We start from the raw sequence: 24,424 nt of genomic DNA on the forward strand, positions 1-24,424 counted from the left end.
TTACACTCCCAGGTACCTTATCACATGCCGTCAGGCACTTTTTTACATAATACTCCTTGATAGTTTCAGCCTTACGTCAGTGACGCAACAGATCATAGGGTATTTATTTTCTTACCCCTGTTGTTTCTTCCCCTGGACCATACAAGGTACTTTATAATCCGTAAATCTCATTGGCTCGAAGCTCCCGTCTTGCCCCCTGTACCTAGGTACCTGCTTTTCATCGCGTCAAAGCTCAACTCGAAACTCAACAAAATTGCCAAATCATGAAGCTGTCATGATATCATGACGGCAAGAAGGGGGGAGCTACACTAACTTCTATATACTCATCCCCGCTCCTCGTCTTAAGGTCGTCCGAATTCCGATTTTACTTATTAAAAATAGCTTTAATTGTTAATTGTGCTGGTTCACGAGAGACATATCAGGTTGTTTATCTGCTTTATTATTTGACTTATTATTCAGTTCAACCTTGAGACGACACAGTCTACCAAGACCAGCACAATGCCGACCCCCTTAATCCCGCGATTACATCTCTGGGAGATCGACGACCAACCGTGGTAAGCCTTCAGCCTTCCCCGAAATTACCAACCAATGAGCTAGCACACACACACACACACACACACACACAGCACGTTGGGCCAACAGATTTTGCTTGGTTGATATCTGCTGCTTACATCCCGCGGCGGCTTGCTGCAGGTCTATCTTGGCTGGCTGACAATCTCATCCCGCGTCAACGCACACTCACCTGACTGGCTGGCTGGACCGACTGACTAACCAATCCTCCTCCTCCTCCCAAAATAGGTTCCCCTCATTCCTCCGCGCCTACGTCCAAGACGGCCTAACCCACGCCTGGACCGTCCACATCCCCCTCCTGCAACCCAGCAGCCCCGCGACCATCGAAGCCGAGACCCTGCTGCGCGTCCTCGGTCCCTCCGCCTCGCGCTACACCTACATCGACTTCTGCGCCGGCGCCGGCGGCCCTACCCCCCAGGTCGAGCGCGCCTTAAACAGCCAGCTCTCCCGCGCCCGCAACAAGGACACCAAGGATGACAACAACAACAACAACAACAATAACAGCAACGAGAACGACCAAAATGAGAACGGCAAGAACGACGACGACGACGACGACGACGAGAACAGCCAGGTCGACTTCGTGCTTACGGACCTGCACCCGCACGTCGAGGCCTGGTCCGCCGCCTGCAAGAAGAGCGACCGGCTGACCTATGTCGCGCAGCCCGTCGACGCCGCGCGCGCCCCCGACGACCTGATACGTCGGTACACCGAGGACAAGGAGAACAACAAGAAGAACGGTAGAGGCATTTTCCGCCTGTTTAACTTGGCGTTCCACCACTTCGACGACGACCTGGCGCGCGCTATCTTGAAGAACACGGTTGAGACGAGCGATGGGTTCGGGTAAGTACCATAGTTGTCCCTTTCCCTTCGCCCCCCCTTTTTTCTTTTTCCCCCTTCCCTTCCTCCCAAATTAGAAATAATGCTATTTCCTTTGCCGTTCTATTATATTTCTATTTCTATATGTCCTATTCATATAGTTAATCCATCTTCTTCCGATACCAACCAACCAACCTAAAACGTCGTTCTTATGTTAACCCTCCTCCCCCCAAATATAGTATCTTCGAGCTCCAGGACCGCACCCCCACCGGCCTGCTAACCTGCTTCGCCTTCGGCTTCTTCATCCTGCTGATCGCGCCGTTGCTCTACTGGTGGTCGCCCGCGCGCCTGTTCTGGGTCTACGTCATCCCCGTCGTCCCCTTCGTGCTCGTCTTCGACGGCCTCGTCTCCTGCCTGCGCACCCGCACCGCCCACGAGGTCGAGGCGTTGCTGCGCACCTGCGGCGCCAACACCGACGGCTGGGAGGTTAAGAGCGGGAAAGAGCAGTTTCTTTGGCCCTGCGGGTATTTGCATTGGATTATCGGCACCAAGAAGTCTACATGAGGGCCGTTAAATAGGGGTTATGTCGGCGTAAAGCATAGTGTATAATCAATTTCGAGTTTCTGGAATACCCGCTTGTATAAAAAATAATTCATGTTGCATTCTGCAAGGTAAAAAAAAAAAGAAAAAAAAAGATATATGAAAGCTATGGATGATTATGTACGAATGGTATTTTCCTCATTTCCCCGTAAATGACGTTGATAATGCTTTCCCATGATAACCGCTAGACGCCCCGAGTCAATTTTTCTACCTAGATACACATAGACATTTATTTAAGTGAGCTCCAAGATAACACAAAAGATGGGGTAAATCAATACCCGAGGCTGACAAATTATTGCGTCAACCAACCAAGATAATCCACAACAATTAAGGTCACCATGCTGTAATGTGACGTTAGCAACCTCCTTTTCCCATCGATTCCGATTTTCGGGCGAGATGAACTTACGCGTGAGGCGCGATGCGCATGTAGTAGGTACCGAATCCACGGTAAAAGCGTGTGAGACCTTCCTGTTTGGCCACCTTGATGAAGCAGTCTGTCATGCTTCGATATGGAAGTTTGCCATCCGGACCGCGGTGCTGCTTCTGCAATCTCGTCTTTACGAAGTCAAAGGGCAGACTAAGGAATGAAGCAAAAAATCCCGCGATAGCACTGGCCGTTAGTGTTTGCGACAGAGGCGACCACTGGGTGTGCGCTTTGAGCTGCGCCTTAGCCTCTGAAAAGAATGCCAGTTGACCCACGTTAAGTGCCATAGCCCGTGCTACCGTCGGTGTCGCACCGGACCATAAAGCGGTGACGCCTTCGGATTTGACGATCGACGATAACGCATCAATAACTGATTTGTAGTTCTTCCGTTCCGCGACAGGCTTGAGACCATCCGATTGCATTCGAATAAGCGCGAGATCGGCAGGGTTTCCGATAAAGGCCGCTATTCCACCGGCCGCGAGGCCAGCACTCGCTCGTTCAACAAAGGTAACGTCTCTACCCTTCGCCTTGGCACGTGCTGATAGGCCCTTTAGAAACGTGTCGAAGAAGCCCAGTCTCGCTGTAGTATACACTGCCTGGCGAAGGAGACCAGCTGAAAGACCAGTGTATAAGTCAAGAGCCTTGCCTTGTGCAATAATGTCCTTCGTGACGGATAATGGAGAAGGCCTTGGTCCAGTAGTACCACCCTCGCCAGCGAGTTGCAATCTGACCTTGATCATGTCTATGGGCTGGATAACAATGGTCGCAACCATTCCAGAAATGCCGCCGTTAATAAAGGGAAGGGCAGCCCGCATAACAGGTGTGTGTAAGAAATCGTTTTTTACGGCAGAAACTGCCTCCGAGCTTTGTTTATTCATGGCGGACGTCTTGGATCGTGCTGCTTCGGCGGCTTGCTTGAAGGTGTTGGAACTCATAATTCCAGCTGAGAGGTAAGATGGCAGGGAATCGAAGAAATGGTATAGATACAAAGCTAAGACCCGTTTAAACTCTGGGAATGACCACAGAAAGGTGGGAAGCTAGTATCGACAACATATAGTTAGCAACATGTCCGTAAATATCATTTTGATGAGACGGTTTTTTAAGCTTATAAAAAAGGCCGGACTAGGTAGGGAACTCGAGAGAAGGTCCGGAGAAGCGCCATTGGCTGAGGCGCTCAACATCTGCTCGAAAGCAAGGTAGCCATAGCCATAGCCACGACCGAGGTGTACAGCTAATAGCCGATGTTGTAATTCGGCACCATTTAGCGGGTATCTAGTGATAGATACAGATGTGGACCGGTCGGGAATGATAGGAAGTGGGGGTGAGTGTACTTATTAGACCCCAGGCAGAGGGCCAAAGAGGTTGGAGATTCATCTCGGATACCGCATCCATACCCTTACTCAAGGCCATACTTGCCAAGTTGCACCAATAGGGTATTAAGTTGATAATAGCGTAGCGGATAGTAGTTGAACCGTTGAGGATGGCGTTTCCGTGACGGGGCAAAGAATGAATGAAATGGGGGGCACCAACATGTGCAACAATGTCTCAATAGAAAAACTAATAGATCACCCGAATAAAATAGGATTATGTTCTGCCCCAACTAGAAGTTGAATTATTACCTACAACTTCTCAGCCCTAGATCGATAAAGTCGAACAAGCCACCGAGACCGGCGGGGGATCACAAGTTGAGCTCAACAGGCGAGGAAGAGCTATATGGGAAATGCGAAATGCGAAGTGCGGAAATTGGGACGCCGGTGTGTATGTAGCCGGATGATGTCAGCAGAAGGAATATTCCGGCTCGAAAAATCGAAGGAAAAGCTATCGGATCTGGTGGGGAGGAATCAACAGAATGATAATCAGCGAATTCACAAAGCCATGTAATATAAAAACCACACGATCGAAATTGACCGCGTGTCTAGGAACAGGGATTTAAGCGAGGTAAGTAGGTAGGTAGTTTGACGACGTGAAAAGATCAATTTACTACCTCTACTACTATGTAGATGTAGATGTAGATGGAAGGAGTACAACTTGGCATCTGAAGATTTGGAGGAGAAAAGGGGAGAACGAAAACCTTAATGAGTTGGATTAGATATACTAGGTTAGGTACGTATCTAGGTTAGGTAGGCCACATGTGCAGGATATATGTATTGTACATAGATACCTGGTACCTATGTAGTACTAATATAAGTGCCAACGTAGGAAGAAAAAGGAAAGCCCAATGAGGTATCCTTGAATGAATCTTGATTAAGGAGGGTGACCTCGGGTATGCCTCGTTGCTACTTGGAAGAACGTTGTTATACCTACCTAAGGTAGGTACTTTGTATGATATGTCGGCCAAGTGTCGACTGCCTACCTTCCCCAGTATGCGCTCAAGTATAAACTCTAACCTAGGTATATGAGACGAAGGGAGAAAAAGGAAAGAGAAGGGACAATAAAAGAATCCCGAGGCGAGTGCGAGGTAAGGTAACAGGTACCTGTGAACAACTACCCGTTGCCCTTTCCTCGATTACCTATCTCTGGTATAGGTAGAGGTAGGTTAGGTATGTAGTTGTACTACCGAGGGGGATCCAATGCGGAGTTGACGCATACAATTCATCATGCCGACATCAAACAAATTAGTTTCCTCCTACTCCCTTCACCTATCGTTCAGGTTATACCACTTATACGCTACACTATATTCATATCTAAGGTGCCATCGTGTCGACAATTCATTTATTTGCGTACCATTGCGTACCATTGTCCAACTTCGGTCACGGTGAAACTACCCAGGCAGTTATTCCAACTGGTTGTAGTTATTACTTGGTGTCGCGAGGAACCTATGGATCATAAACTTGTTATGATATACTACATAGTATGTAAGATATAGTTAAGCCAAAAGAACAAGAGAAGAATTCCCTATTATCATCTATTATTAGTTACTTGCTAGGTAATAACTAACTACATAAGGTAAGGTAAACGCTCAAAAGTGGTACCCTGCGTAAGGTAAGCTTAGATGGAATGGGTCTCGGCATTACGTGGTTTGGGGGGGAAGGACTTGATTGTTAATCTTGCGGAAGTCCGTGAGGAATAATAAGATAAAGTAATCCAGGGATCATATGCTATAGTTAGGTAGGTATATTTAGTATATCCTCGGAATGGTCACGAATTAACTAATAAGTAAAACATGAATTATCACCCCATCTTTTCTATCTGAACCTTTGTCCTTTGCGAAGTAATGAATGCCGTAATATCCTCGTCTCTTGTCCCGAGAGTTGGCGGATTGCGGGGTAAAAGTCCCTATGCACATGTACTGTACACGCAGTAAACCGTACCTATTTTAGCGCATGGACCCACGTAGCGCAGACAAGCTATTAATCGATAAGCACGTGCTAAACATTCGGTCTTTTGAAGTTGAACAAGTTTATCCCTCTTTGCCGTCCTTCAAGAAGTCTAGTAGATGTTGCGTAAGCTGAAGTGAATTGCTTTGAATACGTTGTTTGGTAGTACGCATTGATTATAGAATCCATTCGAAGAGATATATATGTTTCGTCAAATACCAAGAGCGAATAGCTATGATAAAGCTATTACACAAGTGACGTCAAGTCGCTGGGGTTTCCATCGCTTTAAAAATTGGTAGAATCTGATAGGTACAGACATACAAGCAAGGACAAGGGCCGGCAGGGGTGAATCACCTCCCAAAAAGGACAGCTGCATTTCCGTCCTCCAGTCTAGAACACCAGAACACCAGAACACCAACTTCTTCGTTTCGCTCGGAATAACAAGTTCGGCTATAAATGCGTCTCCAATACATCTAGCTACTACTTACTTGGCTTGCTGGGTTTGGGGTTTCACGAAAGTAACCGGCAGCTGTCTAAACACGGCTTGCTTAGACCGGCTGCGAGAAAATAGCCAGGTTCCAATGGTATCACGTATGAAATCTTCAGGATAATCGAGATTGGCCAGGTCTACTATCAAACCACCTCTAGAGAATAGGCCGTTCTTTTAATGCCGTTTATTCCCGGATATATGGTATGTATTTATGATTGGCCTAAAGCTGTGAGGACAAACAGTGCATCTATTAAAGGTGTTCGGCAGGTATAAGCCGTCTAAGCACCTGGGTGTTTTTATTGATTCATTTCGACATTTCCCCGGGTTGTGTTTCACATGTTGATTTGCTGGGCATTTCTAACAGGTTGCCATTGCAGTGGATATGGTTGCTTCTATCCGAGATGCTGCTCCATTATAGCCTTCGTCACAGCGACCTCCTATCACGTACATAGCAGTGCTGACGCGCCGTTGACCACAATGCGGTGAGCTGGCCTCAGGGGGATCAGCCGGGATAACTTCCTAGGACTAAACTACAGACGATGCATTCATGTCCTTTGTAAGACCGCAATTGGTCCGTCACCTACTAGCGACAACTAGTTTTAACTGACCTCGGGTATCGTTTTATAAAGCACCCGGTCGTAGTTTCGGGTAACCGGGTGGCCGGGCGACCGTGATGATAATTGCCGCAACTTGCCGCCCATATTTGGTATCTCTATCCACTCCCATCGAAAGGGAGCTGTGCACATTAATGTGTCCTTTAAGCTAATTTAGCATGGCATTAAGGAACTGCGCTTGATGTCCGGTGAGGCGTGCGGCTCAACTATGGAGATCAAACATTTCTCAGGATCTCCAACTATTATCATCCATCGGTTGCATACCCTCCACTATATGTGGTTAGGCTTAGAAGGTAGAGGGGAACGTAGTCAATCTTCCTCCATCGGTGAGTAGGATAGCGCCATTGCAGTAGGCACCGGCTCTGGAGGCGAGGTAGAGAATAGCGCCCGCCATGTCTTTTTCATCTCCGGGACGCTCCAGAGGTACCATGCTTTTGCCGATTCCTCCTCTTTCGATAATAGGGGCCGACATCTCGCTTGGGTATACTGCACATGAGTTAGTATAGTGTAAAGCTTAAGCAACCTACTCTGCCCCTTTCCCCCCCTTCTTCCAGGAATTATTTTCCCTTTCTAAGGGTCAAAACTTGAGTTTGGACGGCTAGAAATACTTACGGCCAGGACATATGACATTGGCTCTGATATCCCACTGAGGTAGCGACACGCTCAACTGCTTCATAAGATGGGTACAAGCGGCCTTGCTTTGCCCATAAGCAAACCCACCAGTGTTTACCTTGTTAAAGCCAGCTATACTGCTTACAGCAATCACCTGGCTTTTCTGCTCCACGTTGCCTTTCTTGTTTCCAGCATCCAAGAGCTTTAGAAATGATATAGCAGTATACCATACAGCGCTCGAGTTGACCGCGAACGTGTTAGTATAATCCTGAATGGGCACAGACAAATTGGCCTCTATAAATTCGTCCAGAGTGGTTTCGGGCGTGGGACGAATCCCATACGGACCAGTAACGCCCGAGTTACAGACTAGCAGGTTGATCAAGCCGGCATCCTGCTGGATTTGAGCGACGGCTGTCTTCAGGGACTCCTGAGACGTCACATCGCAGGTGATCGGAACTACATTACCGGTATCGATCTGCTCTGCGGCTTGTTGTAGGACTTGAAGACGTCGACCTAGAATGTATACTTTAGAGGCGCCATTGGCAGCTAGAGCCTTAGTTATCATAAGCCCGATTCCTAAAGCCGGTCTGTTAGGAAATGTTTCATTGTATGAAGTACGAAGTATTTGATTAGTCCGGGTATCATGACATGCCTGTTCCGCCGCCTGTAACAACTGCAACAATATCCTTGACGTTAAATAAGTTTTCTGCGCCGAGCATAGCTAACGTTGGCTGTGAAGTCGCCATTTCTACCAACTCTTAAGTTATACGTTTCTTGATATCCGATCTTTATATCTCGTAGACGGACTGCTTAGTTGCTCATTGGGGATTTTAACTGACACAGCTTGGGGCAATAGGACTGCAATCCGAAGAACCGCTGTTATACTTTATCAAGGTTTACCCCGCCATCTCATCAATGAAATGAGTCTAACTTCTCCACCCCTCGGTGGATCTCGATCACGATATGCTTACCATACCTAGGTACCTGGAATAGAATGAATTACTATGTAGATGCTCATCCTTGAATACAAGATGGACACCATTCGTTACGGGGATTTATATTCATTTCGGCCAGAGTAGAATAGCGAAAAGATGAACAATTGGTTGTATTTGGTAAAATCCTTATTCAACTAATACCTACGGGAAGTTTCTGCTTTGATTATTGTCCTGGTGAAAGTGGAATATAGCGTAGTAGCATATACCGTAATAAATACATACGAGCCGATAGGAAATATGCGTATCTGCGATAGCGTAAATCTATGCACGTAACAAGCATTATATCTTTAAAAATTTCGAGCTTTACAATTTCGAGCTTTACAATTTCGAGCTTTACAATTTCTCAAGATTCCCTGTTAACCAATCATAATAATTAATAATTCACATACCCGTTCGACATGCCGAAGAGAAAACGCGAGCCTACCCTCGAAGAGAAGCTGTCGCAATGGCACAAGGAGCTTGCGCGCGGCATGAAGACCGCCAAGGGCTTCGAGCGCCAGCGATTGAGCAAGCGCATCCGCGAAGCTCAGAACGATCCGGACAAGACGGCGAGGCTTGAGAGGGAGGTCGCCGTTCTAAAGGTACGAATGCTTTTTTTTCTTCTTTTCTTGAAAATTAAATGCAATAGAATAAACCCTGTACTAACGTTAAAATCCTACCACCAGAGTCTCGATCTCCAACAGGCCGCGCACGCGCACCTCTGCTCGTCGATCCTTAAGATCAAAGGCGTAGCCGAGTCGCCCAAGATCCCCGCCGATATCATCAAGCCTGTCCCGAAGCCCGAGGGATTATCCGAGGAAGAGAAGGCCGCGCTGCACAACGTGACGAGCGCGCTCTGCAACCGCAAGCAGATCCGCGACGTGATCGAGGAGGCCGTCATGGGCACCTGCATCGCGCTGAGGGTGCCCATGCCGGAGAAGCTGAAGAAGGGGAAGGGCAAGAAGGAGAAGAAGGATGGCAGAGCTGATAAGGAAGAGCAAGCCGACGATATAGATACTGCGAAGACGAAGGCAGCGAAAAGTAAAAAGAAGAAAGAGGAGGACGAGGAGGATGAAGAGCCGGGGCTGGTGCTTCTCAAACGAAAACGAGAAAAGGTTGCAGATGATAACGAAGAAGACGAACTTGGTAGTGATACGGATGACGTCGGGGCTGAGGATGAGCAGCCGTTCGAAGGTTTCTCGGACAGCGAGGCTGAGGAGCAAGCCTGGTCGCGATACGACGACTTTGTAGCTGGTTCTTCTAGCGACGAAGACGAATCAGATGGTAACGATGAGCTCGTCGCGGATAGTAGAACGAGATCACTGAAAAGAGCACCGACTGACGACATATCAATATCATCAGCTGGATCATCCGAGTCAGAGCAAGAAGAAGATGACGAAGAGGATGAAGAGGAAGATGCAGACAGCCGAATTTCTGCATCTGCATCTCCACCACCGACTAAGAGAACCAAAGTCGCCAAGGCGGTAGCCCCGATATCAGCCGGTAACTCAGCGTTCCTGCCCACGCTGATGGGCGGCTACATATCCGGTTCGGAGTCCGAAGCCTCGGACCTGGACCTGGCGCCCGCGCGTAAGAACCGGCGGGGCCAGCGGGCGCGGCAAGCCATATGGGAGAAGAAGTACAAGGAGAAAGCGAAGCACGTGCAAAAACAACAAGAGAAGGCCAAAGTGGGCCGGGACCAAGGGTGGGACATGCGGCGAGGCGCGGTAGGAGACGAGGAGGCATCTAATAAGCCCTGGAAGAAGGGTATCCGGAACCCCTTCGACAACAAGCATGTCCACCCCGAGCGCCAGCAGCACCGCCTCCAGTCCGACGGAGGAAGGAATTCCGTACCGGATAAACCGAAGCCGAAAGCGGTGCCTAAGAGGGATGATACGGGCCCGTTACACCCCAGTTGGGCCGCGGCTAAGAAGGCTAAGGAGGAAGGCCAAAAGGTCGAATTTCAGGGGCGCAAGGTTGTTTTTGATTAAGATTCTTAACAGATACCATATGTTACTATGCTATGAAGAGTACTAGGAGAATTAAAGTGCATTGTAGAAGAAAAAAAAAACATCGATTGATATAATTAGAGGTACCTAAGGTAAAACTACTTCTATTTATGTAGTCGCATCAGCAATAAGATCACGTATATTCGTCATGTCAATGATGATGAAACTCATCATATCTCAGTAGTTGGTTCATCTTGGTAAACCCATGAGTGTGAAACTTTTCGCAATAGCAAGACTCTAATGTAGCGACATGTTCAAGGTTCCTTGACAGGTACCTAGGTAGGTAGGTAGTCTGCAGACACGCTTTCGCAGCGCAGCGGCCTAAAATGCTTGGATTGCGCACCTATATATAGTAGATATTAAGGCGACTTTCGTGAAATCTTCCATAGTGTTTGGAATAGGTAAATAGAGAAGAATTGATCCTGATATCTCGCATGCTAGATTAGATAGAGATGAAGTATGAGTATAAGTGGATTCAAGATTAGATGTCGGCGACCATGCCGGGGTAGTTTTTGAAGACGTCTGCAAATCAGTTGTCGATAGTTGAAGTACGTATTTCCACCGCATCCGGCAAAAACGTGGCTCGTGCTCTTGCCCGGTGTAATATTGATTGCCATGAAAAGGTTGGGTAGAGAGAAAACAAACGCGAAGTTGTGAATTTCAGTTGTTTCGATAGATCCGTTGGATGGAAAGTAAAACCAAATGGAGAGTTGTGGTGAGAACTAGGAATGAAAAGCTAGGTCAAACTGAAATCATGACTCCATAACTGCGTCGTAGATTGTATAAGATGAAGATGCCGAAATAATGCTTCGGATATACCTCATCTTAGGAGCGAAGAGGACGTGTCACATTGGTATCTCTTACCCTAGTTTGCGGCGTTTCGCGCTGGATGAAGAACCAGTGCTTGAAGGACTAGGATTAGGACGACGAACGTTACAAGGGCCCAAAGGGAAATCGTCGTCGTCGTCATCGCTGCCCGGAGGAGTCTCGTCTCTGGCGTACGTCTCTTCTTCGGGATCGGAATCGGAATCGGAATCATCGGTCACTAGACATCCAGGAGCTCCATTTATTCCAGGGTTATCGTTGGGCTCCGACTTAATAGACTTGGTTTTTGGTTCTTGTTCGCTAGGCCTGGAGTCCGGCTCTGAGGGGACAAAAAGCGGTGATTCTGCACCATCACCATGATCATTATCGTCGGCTTGGATTCTGGACTGGCCTCCAGCCAGGTCTATTACCTCGCTGTTTGCCTGTTCCGCAGGGTCGTCGATATCCATTCGCTCGGATGGAGGGCCGACCGAACCAGAGCCCGAGGGAACGAATAAAGCGCTGGATCTATCGTCATCGATATCCATCCCATCTCCCCCATCACCATTCCCATCACCATTCCCATCGGCTTGCGTCTGATTATTACGCCCTTGGGCGGGCCTGGGTACTGTAACAGTATTAGCACCCCGCGATGGGCGTGGTACACTACGGCCGCCAGCATTATCGTCGCCATCATCATCGTCATCCTCCGAACCATCAACACTTGAGCCGTTCCATGAAACAATATCACTACCGTCCCCATTAGCAGATCCGGTCGTCTCGGAACCGCCAACTAAGTCCATGCAAGGTGTCTCGTCGTAAAACTTCTTAACGATCTCCATATCCTCTTGCGATGGCCTGGAATCTTCCAGGTGGCTCATACGGAGGTCATATTCCTCCTTCGGGAGAGTCACGACGGTATTTATGTCTTTTAGAAACGACCAATCCCGTGCTGACTGGCGGTGTATAGGACCGTTGCTCTCTTTGAAGCGAATCCAATTCATACCACGCAGTTGATAGAGACAATCGATCCCTTGGACTGTCCGCATTGACCGATATTTCCGGTAATTCGGGTGTGTTCGCGTGCGGCGAACCATGGTCTTGAAAGCGTCAAAATGTTTGGCTAGAATTCGATTCCCACTATCTTCAATATCTTCAGGCCCGTTGTCATCCGATTGATGTTCGCTGGACTGGTCCTCGGCTGGCTCACTTCCATCCGTGTTGTTGGACGTGCTACTGAAAAATGGATTTTTCTTGCCTCTTCGAACTTCATACCCCCTTCTTGTTCGGCTTTTGCTACACTCAGATATGTGTACGACGACTGTGCGCAGTCTTCTGGTTTCTGTAAATGAATACAGACCTAGCGTACGTTGTGAGACATGCGTCTCATGTGGAGGCATCAGGGCCCCATGCCACATCAATTCTACATTCACCAACCGCTGGACACGCGCCTTGCCAATGCCCTGCCCAAAGCGATGCCATTCCCCGAGCGAGCTGAAGGCAAACGTGTTGCCTCCGTAAAATGCATGAGCGCCGATGAAGTACCAGCGCTTGCACACCAGGAGAGGGCCGAGCACATCGTTTGGCTTGCGGGTTAGGATGATTTGACAAGGAGATGTACCAAAATGGAATCTCGTGGGCAGCTGGCTCTGTCCTTCAACATCCTTGTCTGGAAAACCAACTGGCGGATTTTCAGGGTCCAAACGAGAGAGACAATGGATGAGGCTGTTCTTGACAAATAGTCGTCTAAAGATTTTCACTTGAACCTTCAAAGGAAGCTTTTCAAATGGAAAGCTGGGAGCGGCTGGGTAACTATCTGGCTCGGCCACACTTTGTGCTCGCTCCTGTACCGAAGGTCGTGGGGTCCTATCTTCCAACAGTCGCCTCTCTTCTCGTCCCCGCTTATTGTCCGATATCGTATTTTTGATCACAAAAAGGTCAGGATGAAATATATCTTGTTGGGACATATTCTCCTGCTTGCAACATCTGCGATAAACCTGATTGTAGGAAATATCTCCTCCGCTGAGATACGATCTGAGTAACTGACTCCATGGCTATATCCGAGTGTTAGCAGGTTCCTATATGAACAAGAGGTCGTAAGGAGGTACTCACCACCACAGGCTTACGAATCCCTTTCAGACGGTCCTGTGCTTCTTCGAGTTCCTCCTCAAGTTTTTTGATTTTCTTCTTATCCTCTTTGGTCTCTTTATTCTTTTGTTGGATATACACCACCAACATGTCCATCCAATTCTGCTGGCGATCGAATTCGCTCTTGAGCAGGGCATAGTCATGACCGTGACGGGTTTCGTCGAACCCGATTTCACTCATGTCATCGAGGATGCTTGGACTGACTGATTCATCGGCTGTAAAAGTTAGCTTTATGCTGTTTAGAGTAATGGGGCAAGATCCTACAACCACTATCATCTGTTCCTTCTTCACCCTCGGCATCGTTTCCAGCCTTGTCTTGGGTAGCATTTGGGGAACCATTCCCATCGACAGGACCTTCCTGTTCTTCTGATTCCTGTTCTCCCAATTCAGGCTCATCGTCACCATGCTCCACATCATCACTATTTACGGAGGGCATATTGACGTATTCCGTTTGAGAGAGAGGAGTGGAGCGAAGAATAGGTACTCTGGTAAAGTCGAATGGTGCTTATTCTCCTATAATTAGGCAACTCTAGCCCAATTAATTGTCAATATCAGGTCCTTCACATGAAGTTGTTCATCGCGAGAGAAGGAACTAGAGGTGAGAGAGGGAACAAGCGAGAGCAGCGAAAAAGTTAGGTTTTAAATGGAATCACGATTGGGCTTCAGACTCAGGGTTGCGGTACCTAATAAAGTCACAATTTCACGAGTATGGGACGTAGATGTCAGGATTAGGGCAAATGGACGAGGGTACCTCGAAAGATATCAAGTGTGGTAAAAGAACGGTGGATATTTCTTGGGGACATAATCCCTTAATGCCAATATATGAACGTATCTGATATTGGAAGGGCCTTTGGCCTATGTAATGGTGGATGGAGACGAGTCAAGTGCATATGAGGTGAGAAGCATGGGAAAAGAAGGCAGTAATGAACATCGGGATAGCAACTTACCAAGTTAATTAGGAATATTGATTTAGGTAAGTTGGATATGAGTACCTACTACCTCTGGAGACGTGAAAACGATGCGAATAACCTGCCTAGCGTTGTGGTTAGACGTCGAACAGGTGGTAGATAAATATGTAGGCGAGTAGGGTGATGATGGGATAAGTATGAGGGAGGGGTGATAGATGAAAAATTCGTGTTCAAAAGCTGAGTAAATGAAATGGCTAACGATTTGGCCGCCCAGATATGGCCAGATAGAAAGCAAGGGGAATTATGTGTAGGGAACGAGAGAGTGATACGGGGTTGTATAAGGAAGGTGCTTCTCAAGATAGTTGATTGTGGAGGAAAGAGTGGTAACAGAAGCATATGGTGTAGATGATGCCGTTGAAGAAGTAATATGAGAAGAACATACCTGGGGACGGGGTGCCCCTACATAGATTCTTAGGAAAGAGAGAATCTAGAAATAGTTAGAAAAGAAAAGTGGAAGTTGGCCGGAAGAATGGCCTCAAATAATTAAAGAATGCAAAGGTTGGTCTTCAAGTTGTGAAGTTTAAGAAAAGAGGCTATCGTGAGAGTAGACGATAAGAGTGCCCTTCAACAGGTATGCCGTGGATGATGATGTGTTGGATACTGGGGAGGAGGGGGGGTTGAAAGCTGCAAAATGAATACGGGGTGGTGGGTCAACTGCAGTGGTATTCAAATAGGAAGGGAGATCCTCGATATTGCTGTTGTTATTGTCGGCACAGGAACATACATGAGTTGAGAAGTTGCACTCTTGTGACTTGAAAGATCTTTCAAGGTGTTACCTCCCACCTACCTAGCATCTTTCAGCAAGGTAACTGCTGTATTACATGGTTGGAGTTTCAATGTCCACCTGGGCATACTTAGGTAAGCGGCCCTTACTGAAGATATTCGTGCAAGAGCAATCTCATGTCCATCTTATAAGATGTAGAAGGATGGTTATGACCTAAGTTTTGGTCAAGACGTGTTAGATACCTAAGGTATATACCTAATCTTCTTCTTTCTTGTCTATGAACACATGAATTGTAGTCAATGTACAAGCTGCTAATCAAACAGGGCGATGCTAATGCTTAAGCATTTTTTCTAGAGCATCGAGATCATTCTAGGGTTCTATATTTGCTTCATAGAGCGGAAGAAATCCTATCGGGTATATTTAGTAACTTATCATATCAACTTGATTAGAGAACGACGTAATAAAACTTACCATAACGCTAGTGAAAACAACTAGTAAGATACCTCCTCCGGGGCCAAGTCTTAGGACTTTAGGCAGGAAACCCTTGTATAGGGCACCGAAGCCCTCCTCCTTCATCACAGTGGCGCAAGCACTCCAAGCCCAGTTGTACTTGGGGGTCTGTCCGGGAATTCTGGGGCTGTTTTGGATGCGCGACTTGACAACATCCATGGGCGTGTTAACTATTGTTCCGACGGTGCCACCAATAGAACCGGAGATTAGACCATTCAAGATCTCGCCCTTCTTGGTCTCGGCCTTAGGGAGGAGCTCCTTAACCTGGAAAATACATCCAAAGTAACCGGCGTTCCATAATATGTGACGCCACATGGTGCTCTCAAGACCATTGTACAGGGCTAGGATACCCTCGTTCTTGATAGTCTTGGAGACGACATCGATCATGCCAGTATATTTGCCCGCGGAGGCCTTGTCTTGCAGTCTGATCTTGACCAACTCAAATGGTACGACAACGAAAGATTCCGTAGCCCCGGCCGAGGCACCAGTCAAAATCGATAGTGATTGGTTCATCTTCTCAGCACCAAAGACCTTGCGGTAGAACTTGCCCCATTCGTCGTTGGCAGCGAATTTGGTGGCACGCTTCGGGGCTTCCATCAGAATGGGTGCTGTGATACCTCTGTATAATCTCGAAAATCTGTGCTAGGGGTGAGCCTGGAAACAACAGGTTCTGGGTGGCTACTGTACCCTTCGTTGCGAATGATCTTCTGGAAGCAGTCCAGCATGCCATTGTATGAATCTGCGCCACCCCCCTTGCCAGTCTGGAGTTGTCTATTCTATGGTAAGCTTCGAACAAGCTGACTGGGAGGGTCCCGTTCTTGCTCACACTCGGGTCTTCACAACGTCCAGAGGGTACCTAGTCTATGTCAACGATGCGCACGCGACAGACTCAAGCGGGGTATGGCATAGTATACATGGTCAGAATCTGGAAGACGAGAGTAGAATGTTAGCTCGTCGTTTAAAGGCAAGGGCCTGGAGTTTATCACTTGCCTCCGAGATGCCGGCGACGGCACCTAAAAGGTGAGTTGTCAGTCCATAGGTACTTAATGCATACGACAGAATCATTAGCAGAGATGGATAAGATGCAACAAACCTGCGGCGAAGGTGTATATAAAGGGAAGGGGTTGATCCTGAGCCATCTTGGGCGGTGGAATTTGGACCTTTAAAAAACAGTAATGAGCGACTTTGCGTTAGAACTCAATTGAGAATTTGAGGGTTAGAATTGTTGTGTTTGGAAAATACGTACGTGCGGGTACTGGCGGTTATTTGATCTGACGAGAAACGAATTTCGAATTATTATTATTATAATTCGTTTGCGATGACGGCGCAATTACTTTAGGTTAGGTACCTCTTTAACAAACTCGATAACTCGCTAGCCCGCTAACCCGCAGAGTGCCTTTATGCCCGCCGGATCGGAGTTAGGTATCAAGGAACCCCACAAGTCGAACGACCCCAAATCTCGAGGGACTTGGGACCTACTATGTAGGTACCTAAAGTCTTAAGTAATCCCTTTATTTAATATTACGTTTAGGTACTTCTTTATCGTTACTTTAACGCGTAAATACGTCTATTAGGTAATATGTTTTGTTTTGTACATGTAAGGGAGGGAAGTATAAGGGGTAAGTACCTAATAAGGTGAGTACCTAAGGTAACTGAGGTAGATTTGAGGTTTTGAAGATTTTTATTCCAAGATTTTTAATCACAAAATATTTTGCGGTGATGCTTGGTCGTTTGGACGTTCCCGTCCTCGGCCTGAAAGATCGAAGACGGATCATGTAGTGTAACTGTAACGGGTGAATGAAGTTCGTAGGATCTGGGGGAGTTAAGACATGTCACTTGAAACTTACACGGCTAATAACCATACTAAAGAGGTACCTTAGGTACCTCTTGTGATTTGGGGCAGACGTACGCTGTCTATTGTCGGCGTTAGGCGCTGCTTTTCATATGTTAATATTACCTTAAGTACCTGTAGGTTAGTGAAATTCACAATCCCTTCATTGAACTTTACAACTCCTGTGAAGTTAAGAATATATAGAAAATCATAATGCATATTTGAAATTAGATGATCTAAATTACCAAAGGTAGATCATACTTCCCGGCGTAACAATCTCTACATTGAGGAGGTAAGAAGTAGTTATGCCAAGTCGATTCCTCGGTACGGTTTCCTATTCGTAGCCCTATGGCCTGGCTGAGAGCCTGCCGTTAGTGTTGCCTGTTCATCCGCAAGACCGGAGCTTCTACTAAAGGTAGGGAACTTGTTGGGGAATATGTATGTGAACTCCACAGCATCCAATGGAATGGCTTGTTGAGCCGTAAGCAATGACTTATAGTTGGTTCGTAGATCCGACTTCATAATAGGAGGTAGGTACTTAGATTATTTAATAGCTTAAAGAGTTATTTGTGCATGCAGATTAGGAGATAACTCTAAGGTACCTGGTATAGTGGCTTAAAAAGCTCCGGCGCAATTTGTATTGTACAAAGTACCTAACCTGCCATTACATAGTAGGTACCACCTAAGTGGTCTCGATGCCCTGAGGATTCGCCATGCCCTGCCAGATAGAATTGTGATTGGTCCAAATTTAAGGTCTGGCTTTTTCTATAGCATGGTTCCGTCGCGGGGTTTGCGCACAAACCGCAGATAGACAGGTATCGCAGCTACCTTTACCTAAGGTAATGTACATGCTATTCATATCATTCATATCCCGTCCCTTCCTATCTTCACTTATTGCTCTTCGATTGTCATCTTCCATCATCTACGAGTCTATGACACATACTCTCGAAATAAAACACCATATTCTCAAGAAAATACCTTGAAACATCTAGGTGGGCTACCATAAGTGAATAATATTTGTTGAATCTTCGAGTGGCAACTCCTTAACGAACCCAAGTCTTATCCATCGAATATACCCCCCTCCCTAGTGGCGGCCGTTGATAAGAACAATTCGAACCGATACAAACTCACCTACGACGCTCGAAGCGCAAAACTTTATTTTCTCATACTCTGTTCAATACAGTCAGATCAAAAGTCGAAATATAACGCTGTTGCCGATTCTCCCCTTCGTACTATTCCGCATCGAACCCCTTAGCTAGAACCTGCGCATACGTCGGCGACCTATAATCCTGAGCTCCGAGTGATAATTCTTAGCGGGATAACCCCCTTTCAACACCTTGTCAAGTCGAAGCGCTTCCGATCGCACCTTTAAATAAGCCGTGGTCCTCTGAGACTCACAGCGAGGTGCAGTTTGAAGTGCTTTGGACGACGCCTCACCATATAATATACACATGAGTCATCTACTTTGGAAATATTATTGGGAGAACGATGTCGACAAATTTTGTCGGCTGCTGGCCCCGGCCGGTTATTCCCAGAATCCATTAAAGGTTTCAGGTCCGGGAGTAAGTAGTCCTGGCCCATCTGGAAGTTCTCCTCGAGCGACTACCAAATCACGTAAAGCCTCCGGTTTTGGCGCTTCCGTAGTTACGCCCAAGAATGTCGGAAACAATCTTGGAAAGAGTGAGGTTAATAGTCGCGATCACTCCGGTTTGACCATTCTGCTCCGAGCCGCTTCTTCGACTTCGTCGAATGCCATCACTTTCGTTAAGGCCCTCCTCGACCATCCCGCTATCGATATATACGTTCAGGACTACGAAAGTGGCTGGAATGCCCTACATAGAGCCCTATATAACGGCAATATTTCGATCGCGCGATTACTGCTTGATAAGGAACGTAAAGACTTGACGAATTCTCTTGGCGTTGCCACTACTACTAGGATTGCACAGTTGATAAAGACGAAGGACCATGAAGGAAACAGCCCTTTTGACCTTTACAATGCTAGTATCGCTTTGCGAACTTTGAAAGTTTCAGAGGAGCGCGCGAGCCTGGATGATGATGACTCAGATAGTGATGAAGGTTCGGCAGGCGAAGAAGCGAGGTAGGATAGGGACGACCTAAATTGTGTCCGAAGTTCTCGCTAATAGCTCTCATAGACATCATAGCAAATATGTTGCTTTGGGCGAAGAAGTCTTCACCTTCGGCAGCAATAATAACTTTTCCCTTGGCCTTGGCGATGAAGATGATCGACAATTTCCAGAGCGCATCTATTTGAAACGTCCCGACCGTCTAATTCAGTATTTCTATGATCAGTATCTCGAAGAAAGGAAGCGTCAGTCAAACGTGGAGGATTCAATATCTCGCGATTTGTCGCAGATCCCAATCCTGATTCAAAATCGACCTTTAATGATTCAAGATGTAGTGCTCTCTAAGCTACATAGCGCCGTACTTACGACCGATCCCATCTCCAACCTCTACATTTGCGGAATTGGGCGCGGTGGTCGCCTCGGACTTGGCGATGAGAATACCAGGTTTAACTTTATACCTGTTCAGAGTGGGTTGTCTGACAAGAAGGTGGTTCAAATATCGCTAGGCCAAAATCATTCGTTGGCTGTAACAAGCACAGGAGAACTTTGGACTTGGGGGTCGAATACTTATTCACAGCTTGGGATTCCTCTCCCTGCGCTGGCGAAACCTGACGAGGAACCAATAAGTACAACTCCTCGCCAAGTATTCGGTCCATTGAAGAAGGAGATTATACTCGGGGCTGCAGCTTCTGCTATCCATTCTGTAGCACACACAGGATCCTCTTTGTTCTGCTGGGGAAAAAATGTCGGCCAACTTGCCTTAATGGACGCGGACTCTAGATCCCTCGAGGTTCAGCCTATCCCTAGGAAAGTTGCCGCGACCCTTTTATCTAGTCACTCTTCAATAGTTATGGTCTCAGCTATCGACCGAGCAACGTCCTGTTTGTTCGAGGACCATACCGTGTGTGTCTTTACGAGTTACGGCTATAACATGATAAAATTCCCCACGTTTGATCCGTTCACAAGTTCACCTCTCCAGCGCTCAGTGCAACTCTCCACGTCATCCCGTTATGACCCTAGACGCCGTGAGATTCATCATATCACATCAGGCGGAGATACTATAGCCGCGATTACAGGCAATGGCGACCTCTTCACCATGACAATTAACCACAGATACGATGGAAACCAGTCCGCAACATCAACAACCAATCCTTCAAAGATCAAGGATGCGGTGACGACACCACAATGCATTTGGAGTTCCAAGAAGGACGGTGTCAGGTCTGTGAGTGTTGGGGAGAATGGCTCTGTTATCATCTCTACGCAGTCGGGGGCAGTCTGGCATCGCGTTAAGCGGACGAAAGCTAAAGACACTAAAGCACCCGCAACGGTGGACCCTAAAAAGCGCAAAGACTTCAAATTTCAGCGTGTACCCTACGTCACGGATATCGTTGCTGTTAGAAGCTCGGCTTTCGGTGCGTACGCTGCGGTTCGAAAGGATTGCGACGTGACGCGTGAGCAACTTGAGATCGATGAGTCTACACTATGGCAAGATATTGCTCCCCTATTCCCTCTTTCTGGATTTAAGGCTCTGAATTCCCGAACGCGAGAAAATAAGGATACCTGGAGGTTCCAGGACCCAGATGTACTGAAAGGCCGAGTAGACGCGCTGGCATACGAAGTGTTGACATCAACTGACCTTGAAGACGATCTACGAGCGCATCTTAAGAATTGGCATTTTCACAACGATAGTCTTGGCATGGTCATTCGTGCTTCTGCGTTCCCGGATCTGGCCATTCCCATACACTCTTGGCTCTTATCAGCCAGGAGTCCGTTTCTTCGAGCTGGGTTACAACAATTCAGAGAAACTGGAGTTTACGAGGTCCCAGATCTACTCAATATTAGCGAACAGGACAATGTTGTAATCGTGGAACTCACTGGCAGCGTCGACATAATTACTCTAATGAATCTGGTCGTATACTTATATCGCGACAGAGTTATCCCTGCCTGGAATTTTACAAGGCAATCCAAACCCCTAGCATATAGGTATCGCCAAATCCGCACGGAGCTGATGAAAATAGCTACTAAATTTGGCATGGTCGATTTAGAAGCTGCTGTTAGAGTCCAGAGCTCACCGCCGCGTTCAATGAACAAGGATTTCAAAAACGCAATCGAGGATGCAGCATTTTTTGAAGATGGGGATGCTCTTTTGGAACTTGATGGTGACGAGATACTAGTTCATAGCGATCTACTTTGCCAAAGATGTCCGTGGTTCCAAGGTCTTTTCAAGGGTCGTTCCCGTGGTATGTGGCTGGAAAGTCGCCGCGCAGCGCAGAAAGATTGCGATTACATTAAGATCGACTTAAAGCATATGGATCCGGAATCATTCCATTATGTTCTTCAACATTTATATGCCGATGTTGGAGAGGAGCTTTTCGACGATGTTGTCGCAGAAACTCTCGATGAATTCTCCGAACTGGTTATGGAGGTTATGGGCATTGCTAATGAACTTATGCTCGACCGTCTATCACAAATCTGTCAAAAGATCATTGGCCGTTTCGGTAAGCCATCTTTCCCTTGCTATACCACGGCAAATTATTAATATAAACAGTCAATACTCGGAACATCTCGAATCTACTGAATATCATCAGTCCGTGTTCAGTTACTGAGTTTAAAGACAAGGGGCTAGAATACATCTGCCTCCAGATGGAATCAATGCTTGAAAACCAGTAAGTGATCCTAGCAATTAAATCAATGTATCAACCCCCCTGGTGACTTGTACTCCAATATTCTACAATGTCGCTCGCTATAGAGAGGCTACATATCTTACTATACGAGTTGAAAAGCTTTGCCATTAGTTGAATAGTTCAATTTGATATCATAGATGAACTGTAAAACTAACACATAGATAGTTTACTCGATGACCTCGACGAGGATCTTCTCTTAGAGTTAGACGAAGTTGTCAGAGATAATCAACTGGCTAGATGTCCGTTTGCTCGGAGTGGAAGAGCTGATCTACTCCTTCACGAACGTAACCCTGAGCTAGCACAAGACATTGAAGAAGAAAGGCATAGGCGAGTAAAAGAAATGGCATTTAAGGTTTCACAGAAAGAAGATGAGAGGAAACTGTCAACATCGTTCAAATCTCGTGTTGGGAGCTTAGATGATTCTATGAATGTTTCACCAATGCCAGACAGAAGCAGGAAAAAGCCAAAGGCGGTCGCGAATGAGCCTTTTACTCCCGAGCTTCGACCAAAAGACTCACACGCAGATCTCATCTTTGCTATGGACGAAGAAGGATCGCCTAGTGGCACGGCTCCTGCTTCTCCAAGTCCGCAACCGTTACAACCTAGGGAGCGGGATGAATTGGATCAGCTCTCAACGCTTGCTGGTTCTTGGAGGGGTTCAAAAGGAAAGATTGTCGAAGACCAAGCTGCTCTAAAGTCTACCACACCACCTCCGATTCCAAAACCAAAGCCTGTCCCCACCACATTGCAGAATGATCCTACGAGGCGTGTGCCATCAGGAGGTAATCCATGGGGGCCATCTTCGCTACCAACTTCGCGTCTAGATCTTCGTGAAGTGTTATTAGCAGATTCTCGACCAGCCCAGTCGGCTTTGTCTGCTGAGATAGCTGCCGAGAGAAAAGAGACAAGTAGTAAAAGCGCACCACAGAAGTTATCCCAAAAGGAGAGAAAAAGACAGCTACAACAACAGCAAGCGGAGCTAGCAGCCCGACAAGAGTCTCAGCCTCAGCAATCGCAATCCCCGTGGACAAAGATTGGCGAAAAGAAGGATTCGCCTTGGCAAAAGACCCCGCTCGTCCCAAAAGCATCCTTTACAAATATTTCGGAGCATTCACCAGGATCATCCGCAGACCCACCAAAGCCAAAGCCGCTTCTTGCTGCAGAGGCATCGTCCAGCAAGTCTATACCACGGCGGACGGCATCTCCAGATACTAGATTTCCCGGTCAGAGGTCGAATAGTGGGATACAAGGGACCACGCCTGCTACTCAATCTACGTCTCAACATCTCACCCCTCATTCGAAGTCTTATATCAAACGTGCACCTAAACCGGAACAGGAGATTGGGCTTGGGCTGGCCGATATAATTGGGGAACAGCGGCGTGAGCAGGAAATTGTACGCGAAGCAGTAGCCAAGCGCAGCCTCCAGGAAATCCAACAAGAGCAGGCGTTCCAAGAATGGTGGGACCAAGAAAGCCGGCGGATGCAAGAAGAAGAAGCAAGACGAACTGCACGCGAAGAAGGCAAAGGTCGGAAAATGGAACAAAGTAGCAGTCGAAGAAGTAACCGCAATAACAAATCAAAAGGGGGTAACGGCAATCGAGCCAATGACAGTGGAGTTAGCAATAATAGCTCAATCCAGACCGCAAAGGCCGGACCCAGTTTCAGTTCCAGAGGACGAGGACGCGGACGCGGAAATAGAGGAAAGGTAGCATGACAAACAGGAACACGTCAGGTCAACCAAGGTTAAAGGCGCATCAGGGTCTATAGGCCTTATATTAGGGACACACGGAGTTTCGGCAATAAGTCGTGGCGTATATCCTAAACTGGTTTGAGCAGACGAATTGCTTTTTGTCGGAATTGTATATAAAAGGGAAACACGGATTAACGGTCGCATTGCTACACTATATCGCGAGTGTATATATATCTTTCAGTCCTGCTTATAACGATGTCCTCTCTTCGCTCTACTGCTACTTTACGAGAAAAATTTCATAGAGAGATGCTCGTTGACGTTTTATATCAAACCTAACCGAGCTTTTGGAAGTCTCGTATGTTTATGTTCGTTTTTCGTACCTACTTCCTGTGCCACGCTGTTCTTCCCGTCGGGATTAAAATAGGCCAGTATGCAAGCCCAGGATAACTTCGAGTTATAAATTCACTCGGAATACGTAATTAACCCTTAGGTGGGTTCCTTTGTAGATGTATATTGGAGGGTATCGTAAACAACGGTGATTTGTCGAAGCTTTTC

The 24,424-nt window shown here is 47.0% G+C and overlaps 7 protein-coding genes across 7 annotated transcripts; 3 read left to right on the forward strand and 4 right to left on the reverse strand.

Moving 5' to 3' along the window:
- Positions 1 to 85: 85 nt before the first annotated feature.
- F4812DRAFT_36210 (uncharacterized protein) lies at positions 86 to 2,169 on the forward strand. The gene is made up of 3 exons (XM_047931855.1): positions 86 to 554; positions 799 to 1,410; positions 1,626 to 2,169. Exons 1-3 carry the CDS (start codon positions 499 to 501, stop codon positions 1,948 to 1,950), a joined length of 993 nt encoding a protein of 330 aa, XP_047795336.1. The 5' UTR covers positions 86 to 498; the 3' UTR covers positions 1,951 to 2,169.
- On the reverse strand, positions 2,100 to 3,443 carry F4812DRAFT_36250 (mitochondrial carrier). The gene is made up of 2 exons (XM_047931864.1): positions 2,393 to 3,443; positions 2,100 to 2,327 (listed from the first exon to the last, which is right to left on the reverse strand). Exons 1-2 carry the CDS (start codon positions 3,343 to 3,345, stop codon positions 2,279 to 2,281), a joined length of 1,002 nt encoding a protein of 333 aa, XP_047795337.1. The 5' UTR covers positions 3,346 to 3,443; the 3' UTR covers positions 2,100 to 2,278.
- A 2,937-nt stretch (positions 3,444 to 6,380) lies between these two features.
- F4812DRAFT_411303 (NAD(P)-binding protein) lies at positions 6,381 to 8,622 on the reverse strand. Its single transcript, XM_047932605.1, has 3 exons — positions 8,096 to 8,622; positions 7,444 to 8,019; positions 6,381 to 7,317 (listed from the first exon to the last, which is right to left on the reverse strand). Exons 1-3 carry the CDS (start codon positions 8,187 to 8,189, stop codon positions 7,118 to 7,120), a joined length of 870 nt encoding a protein of 289 aa, XP_047795338.1. The 5' UTR covers positions 8,190 to 8,622; the 3' UTR covers positions 6,381 to 7,117.
- Positions 8,623 to 8,768: 146 nt separating this feature from the next.
- F4812DRAFT_36366 (Bud-site selection protein) lies at positions 8,769 to 10,578 on the forward strand. Its single transcript, XM_047931879.1, has 2 exons — positions 8,769 to 9,019; positions 9,104 to 10,578. Exons 1-2 carry the CDS (start codon positions 8,837 to 8,839, stop codon positions 10,406 to 10,408), a joined length of 1,488 nt encoding a protein of 495 aa, XP_047795339.1. The 5' UTR covers positions 8,769 to 8,836; the 3' UTR covers positions 10,409 to 10,578.
- A 534-nt stretch (positions 10,579 to 11,112) lies between these two features.
- F4812DRAFT_464962 (uncharacterized protein) lies at positions 11,113 to 13,814 on the reverse strand (the record flags this gene model as incomplete). Its single annotated transcript, XM_047938398.1, has 3 exons — positions 11,113 to 13,284; positions 13,343 to 13,593; positions 13,643 to 13,814. 3 exons carry the CDS (start codon positions 13,812 to 13,814, stop codon positions 11,287 to 11,289), a joined length of 2,421 nt encoding a protein of 806 aa, XP_047795340.1. The 3' UTR covers positions 11,113 to 11,286.
- Positions 13,815 to 15,043: 1,229 nt separating this feature from the next.
- Positions 15,044 to 16,595, reverse strand: F4812DRAFT_411308 (mitochondrial carrier; the record flags this gene model as incomplete). The annotated part of the gene is made up of 6 exons (XM_047932606.1): positions 15,044 to 15,477; positions 15,542 to 16,217; positions 16,268 to 16,351; positions 16,407 to 16,436; positions 16,515 to 16,525; positions 16,571 to 16,595. Coding segments are annotated over 5 exons (822 nt in total), but the record flags the coding sequence as incomplete, so codon positions are not given.
- Positions 16,596 to 18,244: 1,649 nt separating this feature from the next.
- Positions 18,245 to 24,309, forward strand: F4812DRAFT_411323 (uncharacterized protein). The gene is made up of 5 exons (XM_047932607.1): positions 18,245 to 18,403; positions 18,469 to 19,509; positions 19,565 to 21,993; positions 22,044 to 22,161; positions 22,345 to 24,309. The coding sequence occupies exons 2-5, from the start codon at positions 18,863 to 18,865 to the stop codon at positions 23,891 to 23,893; spliced, it is 4,743 nt and encodes a 1,580-aa protein (XP_047795342.1). The 5' UTR covers positions 18,245 to 18,403; positions 18,469 to 18,862; the 3' UTR covers positions 23,894 to 24,309.
- The last annotated feature ends 115 nt before the right edge of the window (positions 24,310 to 24,424 follow it).

The sequence above is a fragment of the Daldinia caldariorum genome (genome assembly GCF_022478825.1).
Source record: "Daldinia caldariorum strain CBS 122874 unplaced genomic scaffold F4812scaffold_1, whole genome shotgun sequence".
NCBI lineage: Eukaryota > Fungi > Ascomycota > Sordariomycetes > Xylariales > Hypoxylaceae > Daldinia > Daldinia caldariorum.